The 15000-nt window shown below is 35.5% G+C and overlaps 1 protein-coding gene across 1 annotated transcript in view; it reads left to right on the top strand.

Annotated features, from left to right (window-relative positions):
* The window catches only part of LOC137623649 (uncharacterized), a 68709-nt gene that overhangs the window by 455 nt on the left and 53254 nt on the right, over window positions 1-15000 (top strand). The window contains exon 1 of the mRNA XM_068354481.1: window positions 1-385. This exon is cut by the window's left edge and continues 455 nt beyond it. Coding sequence (XP_068210582.1) covers window positions 1-385 — 385 coding nt within the window. The remainder of the gene's footprint in view (window positions 386-15000) is intronic.

The raw sequence follows: 15000 nt of genomic DNA, 5'->3' as shown, positions 1-15000 counted from the left end.
GGTCACAACGCGGGAACTAGCCAACCAAAGCGGCGACCAGGACAAAGACCAGCAGGCTATCAAGCTAACAGGGGTCATCTTGCTGTCTGAGTGCCTTATCAACGCTTGGGCACAGACCATCAACGTCATCTACGCTGGGAAGAGGTTGTGTAAACACCTGAACAGGTGGAACTGCTTCTGTGTAGCAGCCGAGGTGGACCCTATCAAGGGGCTTCGCAAGAAGGTCCTCTGCCAGATATTTTTTGTGGCCATGGTCTCCATCACCATCTTCATAATGACGGTAATAAGTCAGCCGAAGATCGTCCTTCTGGTGCTTGACGGAGTGGCAGAAGGCATGCTGATCATACCCAAGGATTGGTTCCTTCTCTCGCCGGTGTTACTTAAGGTGAGATATTTGTAATTTGAGTCGTTGTATATCATTAGTGAATAAAAACAGAAATGAAAAGTCAGTTAGCCTACTGGCTAGTACAGTGGTAATGTATTGGCCTAGCATTCGCATGGCAGCAGGTCGATCCCACCCCAGGACTGTGAGTTTCAGCTGTTTACTGGGGAGATCACTGCTGCGATTGGGTACCACAGTGGCCCCGGGGCGTTGGGCTTACCCGGCTGACATTTTGGTGAGAATCTATTCTGATGAAACTGGAACTGTAACCAGACACCTTTTCCTTTAGTAAGAGATCTTGAAATACAAAATAACCGAAAGTTTTAAAGTTGCTCATGAATGGCAGAAGCAAGGGACAGTGACAATGCCCTAAACTCCTAGAGACTGACCATATATACTGTACGTATGATCCCCACTCAAGCTAGGACCAGGGAGGGCCAGGCAATAGCTGCCGCTGAATGAGTAGGAAGACCCATAGACTCACCCAAATCCCCATCCCTAGCTCACAAGAATGGTGAGGTTGCAAACACTACAAGAAACTATCGAGCTTGAGTGGGTGTCGAACCCCAGTCCTAATAGGAATAGTTGTAGTAGCCTATTGGAAAAGTCACTGTCTCGCAAGCTGTGAGTCGGGAGTTCAAGCCCAACTGAATAGCTATTTACTGCCTGCAATTTCACCATCTTTCTAAGCTAAGGATGGGGGAGATTTAGGGGAGCCTATAGGTCTACCTGCTGAGTCATCAGCAGACATTTCCGGAACCTCCCTGATCATAGCTTGGATGAAGAGGGTTGCGATTTATGAATTTATTCCAAAAAAATGAAAAAGTCATCTTTAATCCTTTCAAAAGAAAAACACAAGCACACATGCTTTGCGTTCTTTCATCTCCCTATATAATGACCTAATGTAATCAAACACCAAACAAACAACAAACACACACACACATATACACACACACATACACACACACACACACACACACACATATATATATATATATATATATATATATATATATATATATATATATATATATATATATATAGCATGTGTGTGTTAGCAACAGCCACGAAATAAGATAATCTTCTTCGTTAACTTACCCTTAAGCGAACTGAATAACAAACTATAATATTTTCAAATGAAATACACATGAGTTGAGCTATGGCAATTTGTACAAGCAACGAATAGAACACCTACAGTACGAAGAAGCAGAATCCCTTATCAAATTACATATGGAAGAGTATGATTAATTACTGTTTTGTTGTCATACCATGACTCATGTCCATACAGAAACACCGATCTCGCTAAACTGATACATAGCTTGATTTTTGAATCATGGTTTGACAATGAAACAATCTCCAATAGATTTTCTAGATTTGAGAACAAAGCCCTCAGAGGAATATTGGGAGAGATAACTCGAGTACCATATAAGGATGAGATCATGATGAGGATTATATGGAGATGGCTTGGGCATGCTCATCGCACTCCCCAAAAGAGATTAGTTCACCAAACGTTCAGCTGGGCTCCACAAGGAACTAGAAGAGTTGAAAGACCCAAGCCTTCATGGCTGAGGACTATGAAGCGTGAAGTAGATGATGGTGAAAGGAGGAGTGTTGATTTAAAAGCTCAAGATAGAGACGAATGGCGAAATCTAACCGAGGCCCTTTTGCGTCAATAGGCGTAGGAGATGATGATGATTAAATACGAGGTCATTGTTCGGTCTATGATACTTTAATGATCTATTAGACGTAAAAGTCTTTGACAGAAATTGTGACTTATTCATAAATCTTCAACGATCATTAAAGAAAAAAAAATATAGGTAGAACATACAATGATGTATCCAAAACAAGAAACTTACTATGATAACAGTATTGAACCAACTAGAGTCAATAGAAAATAGAACTCAAATTTGATGTTGTTAATTTTTCTTTACTTTTTTTTTTTGCAGTAAACAATCATAAAATTAAGTAACAATCGTTGGGTAGTAGGTTGACCAGGGCACCAGCCACCCGTTGAGATACTACCGCTAAAGAGTTATGGGGTCTTTTGACTGGCCAGACAGTACTACATTTCATCCATCTCTCTGGTTACGGTTCATTTTCACTTTACCTACACACACACTGAATAGTCTGGCCTATTCTTTACAGATTCTCCTCTGTCCTCATACACCCAACAACACTGAGATTACCAAAAATTCCTCTTCGCTCAAGGGGTTACTGCACGGTAATTATTCAGTGGCTATTTTCCTTATGGTAAGGGTAGAAGAGACTCTTTAGCTTTGGTAAGCAGCTCTTCTATGAGAAGGACACTCCAAAATCAAACCATTGTTCTCTATTCTTATGTAGTGCCACAACCTCTGTACCATGGTCTTCCACTGTCTTGCTTGAGGGTACACTCGGGCACACTCTCCTATCTCATTCCTCTTTCTCTTGTTTTGTTAAAGTTTTTGTAGTTTATCTAGGAGATAGGCTATTTATAGTTGTTACTCTTCTTATAATATTATATTTTCCTTATTTCTTTTCCTCACTGAGCTATTTTCCCTGTTGGAGCCCCTGGCCTTATAGCATCCTGCTTTTCCAACTAGGGTTGTGGCTTAGCAAGTAATAATAATAATAATAATAATAATAATAATAATAATAATAATAATAATAATAATAATAATAATAATAATAATAAATTGTTCTTTTTATTGATCAAAAAACAGTTTTATTTACTATTTCATAGAAATTTGGGGTGAAAAATTCGTGGGGAGAAACTTTCGTGGGGTGGAGTTTTCTTGAGGGGAAATTTCGGGGTGGAAGTTTCAGGGTGGAATTTACAGGTCACCGATGTATCAGGCCCTGACATCCCTACTTTAGTAAATTTGTCAAATAGATATCTCTCAAGGCGGATCCAATAAAGTAGAATGCTATCAAAACTATCAATTGGTGAACACAAAATTCAACACTACACAGTGTTCTAGAAGTTTCATTCCAGCTGTGACCAATTTGTGGAATGATCTTCCTAATCGGGTGGTTGAATCGGTATAATTTCAAAAGTTCAAACTTGCAGCTGATGTTTTTAAGTTGAACAGGCTGACATAAATCTCTTCTCATAGTTTATATGAGAAAAATCTGTTTTAATGTTGTTACTGTTCTTAAAATATTGTATTTTGATTGTTCATTACTTCTCTTGTAGTTTATTAATTTCCTTATTTACTTTCCTTACTGGGATATTTTTCACTGTTGGAGCCCTTGGGATTATAGCATCCCGCTCTCCCAACTAGGGTTGCAGCTTAACCACTACTACTAATAATAATAATAATGAAAATAATAATAATAATAATATTAATAAAAATAATAATAATAATAATAATAATAATAATAATAATAATAATAATAATAATAATAATAATAGGATTTAATAAATACTCATGCACGTAAATCCCATACATGGTAATCAAAACATAAACATATGGATTTGTTTACATAATACTGACATAAAGTTTCGGGAATATGGATAATATCATTTGGCTATACAATATCCACTAGTGTGCTCAAAACGTCAAAATTACCAAGCTGCCCAGTGACCTGCAATTTCAAGCTGACCCAGTGACCTGTAATTTCAAGCTGACCCAGTGACCTGTAATTTCTAGCTGCCTCAAAGTCTTGTAATTTTAGGCTGCCCCAGATACCTGTATGTCTAAGCTGCTCAGTGACCTGTAATTTTATGCTGCCCGAGTTACTTGTAATTTTAAGCCATCCCAGTGACCTGTAATTCTAAACTGCTCAAGTGACCTGTGATTTTAGCCTGGCCCAGTAACCTGTAATTTTAAGATGCCCAGTGACCTATAATTTTGAGCTGCCCCAGTGACTTGTAATTTTGAGCTGCCCCAGTGACCTGTAATTTTAGGCTGGTCCAATGACCTGTTATTTTAAGCTATCCAGTGACCTGTAATTTCAAGCTGCACCAGTAACCTGTAATTTCAAGCTGCCCCAGTGACCTATAATTTTAAACTGCTGCTGTGACCTGTATTTTCAAGCTGCCCTGGTGACCTGTATTTTCAAGCTGCCTTGGTGACCTGTAATTTTAAGCTACCCAAGTGACCTGTAATTTCCAGCCGCACCAGTGACCTGTAATTTTAAGCTACTCAATAATAATAATAATAATAATAATAATAATAATAATAATAATAGTAATAATGATAATAATAATAATAATAATAATAATAATAATAATAATAATAATAATAATAACTACTAGAGTTAATATCAAAAGTGTGGGTCTAGCAGCTTCACTTCTAAAATTAACTGGTGCCACCTATTCCAAAATAAGGTATAAAGGCAAATGTTAGAAAGCAATGAATAAATAATAATATCCATTTACTTCAAGTCCAATCCTTCTTCGCATCGGTCCTAAAAAACATTTTGATTAATGTGCGTTTGACATGTAACACAGATCTTCCACTCTCATGACATAGGTTCTGCTTTGATTGATTGAGAGAGAGAGAGAGAGAGAGAGAGAGAGAGAGAGAGAGAGAGAGAGAGAGAGAGAGAGAGAGAGAGAGAGACGGGGGGGGGGGGGGATAATCTTGGTGTTGCTAAGATTTACGACTATCTGAGCAAATATTTATTCAATACGGCTGTGTACGGAATGTCCTTACCTAACCGAGTGGTTAAAAATGTGTACTTGAAGGAAGGAGAAAGGTAAAAGCATCTAGGAACAGATGCAATTAGATTCTGGACTATTTATATATTTCTAAATTTATAATTTGTACTACTTCTTGATCTTATCTTGTCAGGAAACATTAAGCAAAATTGGGGACAAGTACCAGTACGATCTAATGTATTGCACTATTCGTGGTCTTCATGAAAATGTTCAAGAACTTATTATTATTATTATTATTATTATTATTATTATCATTATTATTATTATTATTATTAGTAGTAGTAGTAGTAGTAGTAGTAGTAGTAGTAGTTGCTAAGCTACAACCCTAGTTGGAAAAGCAGGATACTATAATCCCATGGACTCCAACAGGGAAAAAAGCCCAGTGAGGAAAGGAAAAGAGGAAAAATAAAATATTTTAAGAATAGTAACATCAAAATAAATATCTCCTATATAAACTATAAAAATTTTAACAAAACAAGAGGAAGAGAAAAAAAGATAGATTGGTGTGCCAGAGTGTACCTTCAAGCAAGAGAACTCTAACCCGACAGTGGAAGACCATGGTACAGAGGCTATGGCACTACCCAATACTAGAGAACAATAGTTTGATTTTGGAGTGTCCTTCTTCCAGAAGAGCTGCTGACCATGGATAGCTAAAGAGTCTCTTCTACCCTTACCTAGAGGAAAGTTGCCACTGAACAATGATAGTGCAATAACCCCTTGGGTGAAGAAGAATTGTTTGGTAATCTCAGTGTTATCAGGTGTATGAGGACAGAAGTGAATCTGTAAAGAATAGGCCAGAGTATTCGGTGTATGTATAGGGAGATGGAAAATGAACCGTAACCAGAGAGAAGAATCCAATGTAGTTGTATCCAGACAGTATGATATTCTTTTATGCTCAGAAACTTTGTTTTCACATATGAGGTACTCATCTGAGCTCCCTATTACTGGTTTAAAGAAAACAGTATTTTTGAAACAGGGTACTTCACAGAAATCCTGCTACAAATGTGTGTTATGAGATTCAAGTAATATAAGTTTTGTGGCAGGCATATCAACTTTTATTTGTGTTCTATCTACCGGAATCTAGACATTGATGATTAATCTTCGATTGTCTTCTTAGTATTAAGGCTGATACAAAAAGATGATAAAAAATCTACTGATTGCCATGGCTTAAAAGCTTTGAAGTTTGCCTCTAAATTAGTCTGTGAGCAAATCATAAGTGAAGCTACTCACAAACCTGGTAACTGCTTGGACCTAGTATACACTGATTCCCCTGGCGTTACAACTAAGGTTGGTTCTCTAGTTGGGACATCAGATCATGCCTTAATGGAAAGGAGTGTGAAGATTGATTGATTGATTGATTTAGGGTTTTCTGGCATCCTGACATTTAAGGTCATTGACGCCGATATCATTTATTTTATATAAAAATTAAAAGAATATTCAATTAACCAAAAAATTAGAATGTCATTATAGAAGTTAAATAGTTTTCAGAAGACCTGCTTCTGAAGTAAATCTAAAAATGCCGCTCGCATAGTAGGACACATCATGTCCAAGAATCTTGGCAAGGATGAACCTGCCATCCTCACCTCGAGCCTCAAACAGATATCTATTTCTTAAGTTATTATAATTAGGGCATTCGGTCAACAATGCCTCACTGTTAAAGGTACTAAACAGTGTGAAGACTGAGCAATCTGTCTGTGATGCATCATATTCATGTAAGATTTATATAAAATCTCAAGCAGACTGAAATGGCATTTTGAGTTATTTTCTAAACTTGAATTGGCCACAATAGCTTAATAATGTTAAGCTTCTTCTTTTGAATGAGAATCTGGTCAACATAACTGATAGGTGTATCTCACATCGTGTGCTGAAGTGCAGGACAAAACCTGATTCACTGATATTTATACAAAGAAAAATATAATTTTCGTGTTCATAATCATCCTTAAGCAAAAACAGTTCACAATTCTCTTCTCCAACACTTTTTCGTTCCTTTTACCTCTCATTTATTCTCTTCATTTTCCATTCTCGTTATAACAACCTTAGCAGACGATGGGACACGGGTTTCATTTGTGTGTTTATCAATAAATGGATCCGTAGTCGTACTTGTAATGATCCTGTATTGCAGTTACTTATATCATACGCTATTGCATAAACCCATTTCTCTCTCTCTCTCTCTCTCTCTCTCTCTCTCTCTCTCTCTCTCTCTCTCTCTCTCTCTCTCTCTCTCTCTCTATACACACACACAGACATACATACATACATAAATGCAACACATACATTTACATATAAGCGTACATAATTATGTATATATATATATATATATATATATATATATATATATATATATATATATATATATATATATATATATATATATATATATATATATATATTTATACACACACACACACACACACACACACACATATATATATATATATATATATATATATATATATATATATATATATATATATATATATATATATATATATATATATACAACCGCTCGTATGAGGCGTCTCGAGTCAGTAGTAATAAGTAATTTTTTATACGTCCATGAGGAGAATGTTTTTTTTATTAAGTAAATTTACATAGTATATACAACTAGCATCTATATACACAGATATGATACTTTTACAATATACATTTTACATTACTTTTAATACTTAATACAACAATAAACATTAACTTTAATGACGCAGTAATAAGTCAATAGTTACATTCCTCAACCAACATAAAAACAATTTATGCCATTTCCCTTCCCCCCAAGGTGTCTCTGATAGTCTATTAACACATCTATAAACTCTATCGTCAAAAATACTTCATAATGGGATCAGCATTAAGTCGAGTACCTTGTTGTTAACATGGCTAAATTGACCATGAGGATGACAAGGGTATCAATGATGGCCTGAATTATTTTTTTAACTCCGCCCTTTGGGATGTGGTAGGGGGTAAAACCATGACTTTTTTAATACCATTTATTATTATTATTATTATTACTATTATTATTATTATTATTATTATTAGTAGTAGTAGTAGTAGTAGTAGTAGTAGTAGTAGTAGTAGTAGTAGCAAAAAATATTCGAACTCGACTCTTATAAAAAGATGGTCCCAATAAATTCAGAAGATAATTGAATGTAAGAGGAAAAAAATGATAAAAACTGCTATAATAAATAATTCAAAATTCATTAAACCTCTATTTCTTATAAACAATAAAATCTATAAAAAATCGACTCAAAGAGATAGTGTAAATAAACTCAGGAGAATTGAATGTAAGACATAAAAAAATTGATAAAAGAACTGTTATACTAAATATTTCAAAATTCATAAAAACTCTGTTTCTTATAAACGATAAAATCTGAAAAAAAAAAAATTCGACTCTTAAAGAGATGTGACTAAATTCAGGAGAGATAATTGAATCTAAGATAAAAATAAACTTGATAAAAACTGCTAAAAATAAAAATTACCATATCATCAAACATCTGCTTCTTATAAACGATAAAATATATATGAAAAATAAATCTTCTAATCCGATAAAATGTCAGACAAGATTTTCTGACAAAAAAAAAAAAAAAAAAAAAAAAATCTCTAAAATGACTTCATACTTGAAATCTTGTCACCCGAGATGAGCTAATCTTCAGGATAACTTGAATAACAGGTTATCCCGGCCTGGCAATCTGCTGGACGAGAGTTCGAGACCCGCTCGAGCTCGATAGTTTTCAACACGTTCCTGAACCATCCGCTATAGCCTGGAACTCCCTGGTCCTAGCTTTATGGAGAGGGGGCAGAGGCACTGGGACATTGTAATGTTGTGGTGACTTGTTGGTAATGTCCTTGTCTGGTTAGAGTCCCATTCAAACTCGTTTTACCCTTTGGTAGCTGCAACCTCACCATCCTTATGAGCAAAGGGTGGGACGTTTGGGGAGTCTATATGTAATCTTCTGAGTCATCAGTAGCCATTGCCTGGCCCTTCTTAGTCCTTGCTTGGATGGAGAGGGGGCTTGGGTGCTGATCCTACTCCAAACACCATTGATCGGTCTTGGCGTCTTTTTGCTAATAGATAATCAGAATTTCCTTTTGACTTGATGAAAGCGATTTAGAAGAAACCCCATATGCAAAAACAAAAAATATATCATATGATTTTCAAATAGTTAATGGTCTTTATAACAGCTATTATATAAACACGGGGAGAGGTTGTACTTTTCATCATTCTAACCGAGAAGTTTTCTTTAGTTTACTCTATTCCGAAATGAAGAACCACTCTAAACCTTTACCAGAGGCTATAATCTAGTTATCATATATTCTACACTAAAAGGTCTGTAGCACTTAAGTATACTAGGGATGGATAAGTAAGAATACAAATATAGGCTACCTAATTCCATTGTTTCATGAATATATATATATATATATATATATATATATATATATATATATATATATATATATATATATGTATATATACATATATATATATACATATATATATATGTATATATAACATATATATATATATATATATATATATATATATATATACATAATATATACATATAATATATATACATAAATATATATGTGTGAATGTGTTTAATTATAAGATATTGAAAGAGATATTCATTCAATTCACAGGACTGCGTATGTATATATATACATATATATGTATATATATATATATATATATATATATATATATATATATATATATATATATACCATGGTCTTCCACTGTCTTGGGTTAGAGTTCTCTTGCTTGAGGGCACACTCGGGCACACTATTCTATTTATTATTTTTTTTCTCTTGTTTTTTTTTGTTTGTTTTTTTTAAATGGTGTGTTGGGCAGGCTTAATAGAAGTGCCATGGATGCCTGGTAGTTTATCAAGAGGTTGTCTTTTCCTTTTTCTGATTCTTTTTCTTCTCAAAACCATCCTTACTGTCCTCCCTTCAGTTGAAGTGGCTATCCTGGAGGGTATTTAGCCTTGCATGGTGTATTGGCTCCTCCATGTTGACCAGTTTTTCCGACTTTTTATTATAGTCTATGGATATCATCAATCACTTTATTTATAATTCTGTACATATTATTTTTTGTTATAATTCTTGTTAATTTTGTTTTTAAGTATGATGTCTCTTTTTTATTTCTACTAATTCTTATGCTGTCTGGAGACATTGAGCGAAATCCGGGACCAGTACGTTCTAGATTTCGTCAATTTCGTGTTCTGTATTGTAATATTCGTGGTCTTCATGCAAATCTCCAAGACCTTACAGTTGCGTCCAGACAGTATGATATTCTTTTGTGCTCAGAAACTTTGGTTTCTAATATGAGGCACTCATCTGAACTCCTTATAACTGGTTTTAAGAAGACAATAATATTGAAACGTGATGCCATCCCTAGGGCCAGGGGAATGGCGGTGTATATTAGGACCGAGTATCCTGCTTCTCATAAGTCCTGCTATCAATGTGGATGTCATGAGATTCAGGTAATAAAAGTTTGTGGCAGGCATAACAACTTTTATTTGTGTTCGATCTACCGGAATCCAGACATGGATGATTCTATCTTCGATTGTGTTCTTACCATTATGGTTAAGATGCAAAAAGCTGATAGAAAGCCTTTTTTTTTGTCTTTGTGGGTGATTTTAATGCTCACCATAGGGAGTGGTTAAATTCTATCTCTCCTACCGATCGCCATGGCCTAAGAGCTTTAGACTTTGCCTCTGAATCAGGCTGTGAGCAAATCATAAATGAAGCTACTCACAGGACTGGTAATTGCTTGGACCTCGTATACACTGACTCCCCTGGCGTTATAGCTAGTAAGGTTGGTTCTCCAGTCGGGACATCTGATCTTGCCTTGATTTCATTAGTAGTGAAGACTGAGCAGCCTGTCCCTGATATATCATACTCTTGTAAAATTTATATGAAATCCCAAGCAGACTGGAATGGGATTTTGCATGATCTTTTGTGCTTGAATTGGTCACAATTATATAGTAGTGTAGATCCTGTTGTCCCTTTGAATGAGTATCTAGTCAACATAATTGATAGGTGTATCCCTTCTCGTGTGCTAAGGTACCGAGTGAAGGACAAACCGTTGTTCAATGATGATTGTAGAAGTGCTTATTTGGAGAAGCAGGAGGCCTATCACCTTTGGAAGGGTAACAGATCAGATTTGACCTGGAACGACTATACTCAGCTTCGAGCTTTTGCTCAGAGAGTTTATGACTCAACTGAAAAGGAATACAATTTAACCATAAAAGAAACCCTTTCTGGTACAGCACAGGAACATGAATGGTGGTCTACCCTTAAATCTGCACTCTTTGGTGTAGATGCAACAGTTCCTCCTTTACTTAAACCAGATGGCTCAGTCACTCACTGTCCAAAGGAAAAGGCAACCCTTTTGGCTGATGTTTTGTACAGTAAACAGAGTAATGAAAAACTTGAACTTCCTCATTCCTGTTTTCCTGAGACTAACCTAACTAGTTTAGCTTTTCGATCTCGTGAGATTAAAGCTCTATTGATGGACCTTGATGCTTATGGAGGTGTAGACCCAAATGGTATTTTTCCTTTGTTTTTTATAAAGACAGCAGATTTCTTAGCTCCAAAGTTATCCGTTATTTTGCGCAAGTTAGCAAGAAGAGGAGCTTTTAGCACTTGTTGGAGAATTGGTAATGTTACTTCTCTATGTAAATGTGTTTGTGGTAGCTCAAGTCCCACTGATTACCACCCAATTTCTATAACTCCCATATTATCTAAAGTTTTTGAACGTCTTCTGGCATAACGTCTTAATAGGTTTGCTGAAGATAATCACCTACTCCCTAGTTTGCAACTTGGTTTTCGTAAAGGCCTTGGAGCATGTGATGCCCTTCTTACAATCTCCAATGCTGTACAGAAATCCCTTGATTGAGGTCAGGAAGTTCGTATGATTGGCCTTGATTTTAGTGCTGCCTTTGACCGTGTTAATCATTAGGCCCTTGTTTTCAAACTGAAACAGTTGGGAGTGGGTGGGTCGTTTCTTAGCATTATTATTGATTATTTTAAGTAATAGATCTCAAAGAGTTGTTGTTGATGGGCACCATAGTGAGTATAGGAATGTGATATCCGGTGTTCCACAGGGTAGTGTTCTTGGCTCATTACTTTTCATACTATATACACATGACATGTGGTTTGGCCTAGAAAACAAGCTTGTTGCATATGCAGATGATGCTACTCTCTTTGCATCAATTCCATCCCCTGAATGTAGATCTGGGGTTGGTGAATCCCTTAATAGAGATTTAGCTAAAATTAGTGCATGGTGCAAATTATGGAGTATGAAGTTGAATCCTAACAAAACTCAAAGTATGATTGTAAGTAGATCAAGGACAGTGGCTCCTCAACATCCGGATCTCAGTATTAATAAAGTTTCTTTAAATTTGTATGACTTTTAAAATTTTAGGTGTGATTCTCGACAGCAAATTTACTTTTGAGAAGCACATTAGCTCTGTGTCTTCTTCAATTGCACAAAAAATTGGCTTATTGAGAAATTCTTACAAGATTTTCGGTGATCAATCTATTCTGAAGAAGTGTTTTAATTCTTTCATTCTACCTTGTTTTGAGTATTGTTCTCATGTCTGGTGTTCAGCTGCAGATTCTCATCTTAATTTGTTGGACAGAAACTTACGGTCTATTAAATTTCTTATTCCTGATCTAGATATTAATCCTTGGCACCGTCGTTCAATTAGTTCATTACGCATGTTGCATAAGATTTTTCATAACTCTGACCATCCTTTACATTCAGATCTCCCTGGATAATTCTATCCTGTTCGTAATACTAGGCAGGCAGTTAATTCTAATAGCCAGGCCTTCTCCATCATGAGGCTCAATACTACACAGTATTCTAGAAGTTTGATTCCAGCTGTTACCAATTTGTGGAATGATCTTCCTAATCGGGTAGTTGAATCAGTAGAACTTCAAAAGTTCAAAGTTGGAGCAAATGTTTTCATGTTGACCAGGCTGACATGAGTCTTTTTATTGTTTATATATGACATATCTGTTTTTGACGTTGTTATTAGTTTATATAGGACATATCTGTTTTGACGCTGTTACTGTTTTTAGAATGATATACTGTTAATTTATTCTCATCATTTATTTATTTCCTTATTTCCTTTCCTCACTGGGCTATTTTTCCCTGTTGGGTCACTTGGGCGTATAGCATCTTGCTTTTCCAACTAGGGTTATAGCCTGGCTAGTAGTAGTAATAATAATAATAATAATAATAATAATAATATATATATATATATATATATATATATATATATATATATATATGTATATATATATATATATATATATATATATATATATATATATATATACATATATATATATATATATATATATATATATATATATACATATATATATATATATATATATATATATATATATATATATATATATATATATATTTATATATATATACAGTAGAGTGAAGCTATATATGTTTGTGTTCAAGTAAATACCTTGCATGTCAATCTCCACTGTAATGGAAAATCAAAGCTTGTCACCGAAGCCCCACTCAATTTATCCACCTTTACCATTTACTTAATGGTTTATATACGATTCGATGGACAGGCCACGTCTCCTCCATAATGATAGCGTGCGAACACGAGATGTTTTATAACGTCGTCCTGACATTCAAAATAAATGGGAACAACATCTAATTGTCTAATACGAATCAGAGAGTAACCTTACAGTTGACCGTGACGGTAGACATATCGAGTCTTGATGCAAAAGCTAATTTCGCTTGCAATGAATTCGGTCTGGAAAACTAAACGCTGAGAATCGTGCAAGTTTAGTATGTTTTGAACTTGGCAATCATAGTGATTGTAACTCGTAAAGAGAATTATACTACTTAAACTCCTATTTTCCAATACAAGATCCCAAGTTCTCTGAAATAACTATCTTAACAATCAGTGTTTAAGTGTGTCCTAAAGGCTTTTGGAAAATATTACTTTACAAACCTAATTTTCTTTAGTAATTTATACTATGGCAGCCTTCAATTTATTCAAGAATAGAAAAGAAACAGGAAAGAAGAAGGCTTCACTAAACCAGTGGACAGAGCGCGCAGTTTTCAACCCACTAAAATCTGTAAGACGCCCTTCTCGCGTTAGACCATTATCAGAAAGAAAAGAAGTCTTCCAAATACTATTTGAAGAGGATCAAGTACCTAAAAGTTCTATAGATTCATCTGCACACTTGAAGCCAAGAGGAAATATATTCCAGAATTTGATGTCTTTGCGAAAAGCATTAATTTACATCGGCATTATTCCATATACACTGGATGAGACGGCGGGAGAATACAGATTGTTATGGACGAGTACTTTGGCCATCCGAACGTTGCTCGTTGCCTTTTATCTTACAATCATCTTAATTGTGAGCCTAAATGGAATATTCCAAGAGCTAACGGGCGATGATTATCAATCAAGTGGAAACCAGAGCAACACAAACATCGTGGCTGTGGTCATGATGTTTGGGGTCCTCCTCAACGCTTGGGTTTCCGTCTTCAACATCCTGTTCCAATCGAGGCGCATCTGCCAACATCTCAACGACTGGAACGCAAAAGAACAGACGTTCGAGCTCTCTCCAATGGAAGGTCTACGCAGAGGGGCCTTTGCCAAAGCCATCTTCTTGATCAGCTTCATTGCAACCATAATGATTCTGACGCTCGTAAAACCCCCGCAAGATTTAGTCCACTTTTTGGAGAGCGTACAGAAGATTATGCTCATGGTGCCTCCATCGTGGTTGGAAAGTCATCCGGCACTGGCGAAGGTAACTTAAAGGCCTTTGAGGTTTAGGTCAACTTTAGAATTTGAGTGATATACGAGTCATTTACACTAAGGAATTAGTTTTAAAGAGGATTTTGTAATTGTTATTTTACACGTTTAAGCATACTATACATACGCATGCTCTCTCTCTCTCTCTCTCTCTCTCTCTCTCTCTCTCTCTC

The sequence above is a fragment of the Palaemon carinicauda genome, chromosome 30, assembly GCF_036898095.1.
Source record: "Palaemon carinicauda isolate YSFRI2023 chromosome 30, ASM3689809v2, whole genome shotgun sequence".
In the NCBI taxonomy this organism is placed as follows: domain Eukaryota; kingdom Metazoa; phylum Arthropoda; class Malacostraca; order Decapoda; family Palaemonidae; genus Palaemon; species Palaemon carinicauda.
The sequence above is the reverse complement of the archived record's forward strand: the minus strand, read 5'-3'. Positions and strand labels throughout refer to the sequence as shown.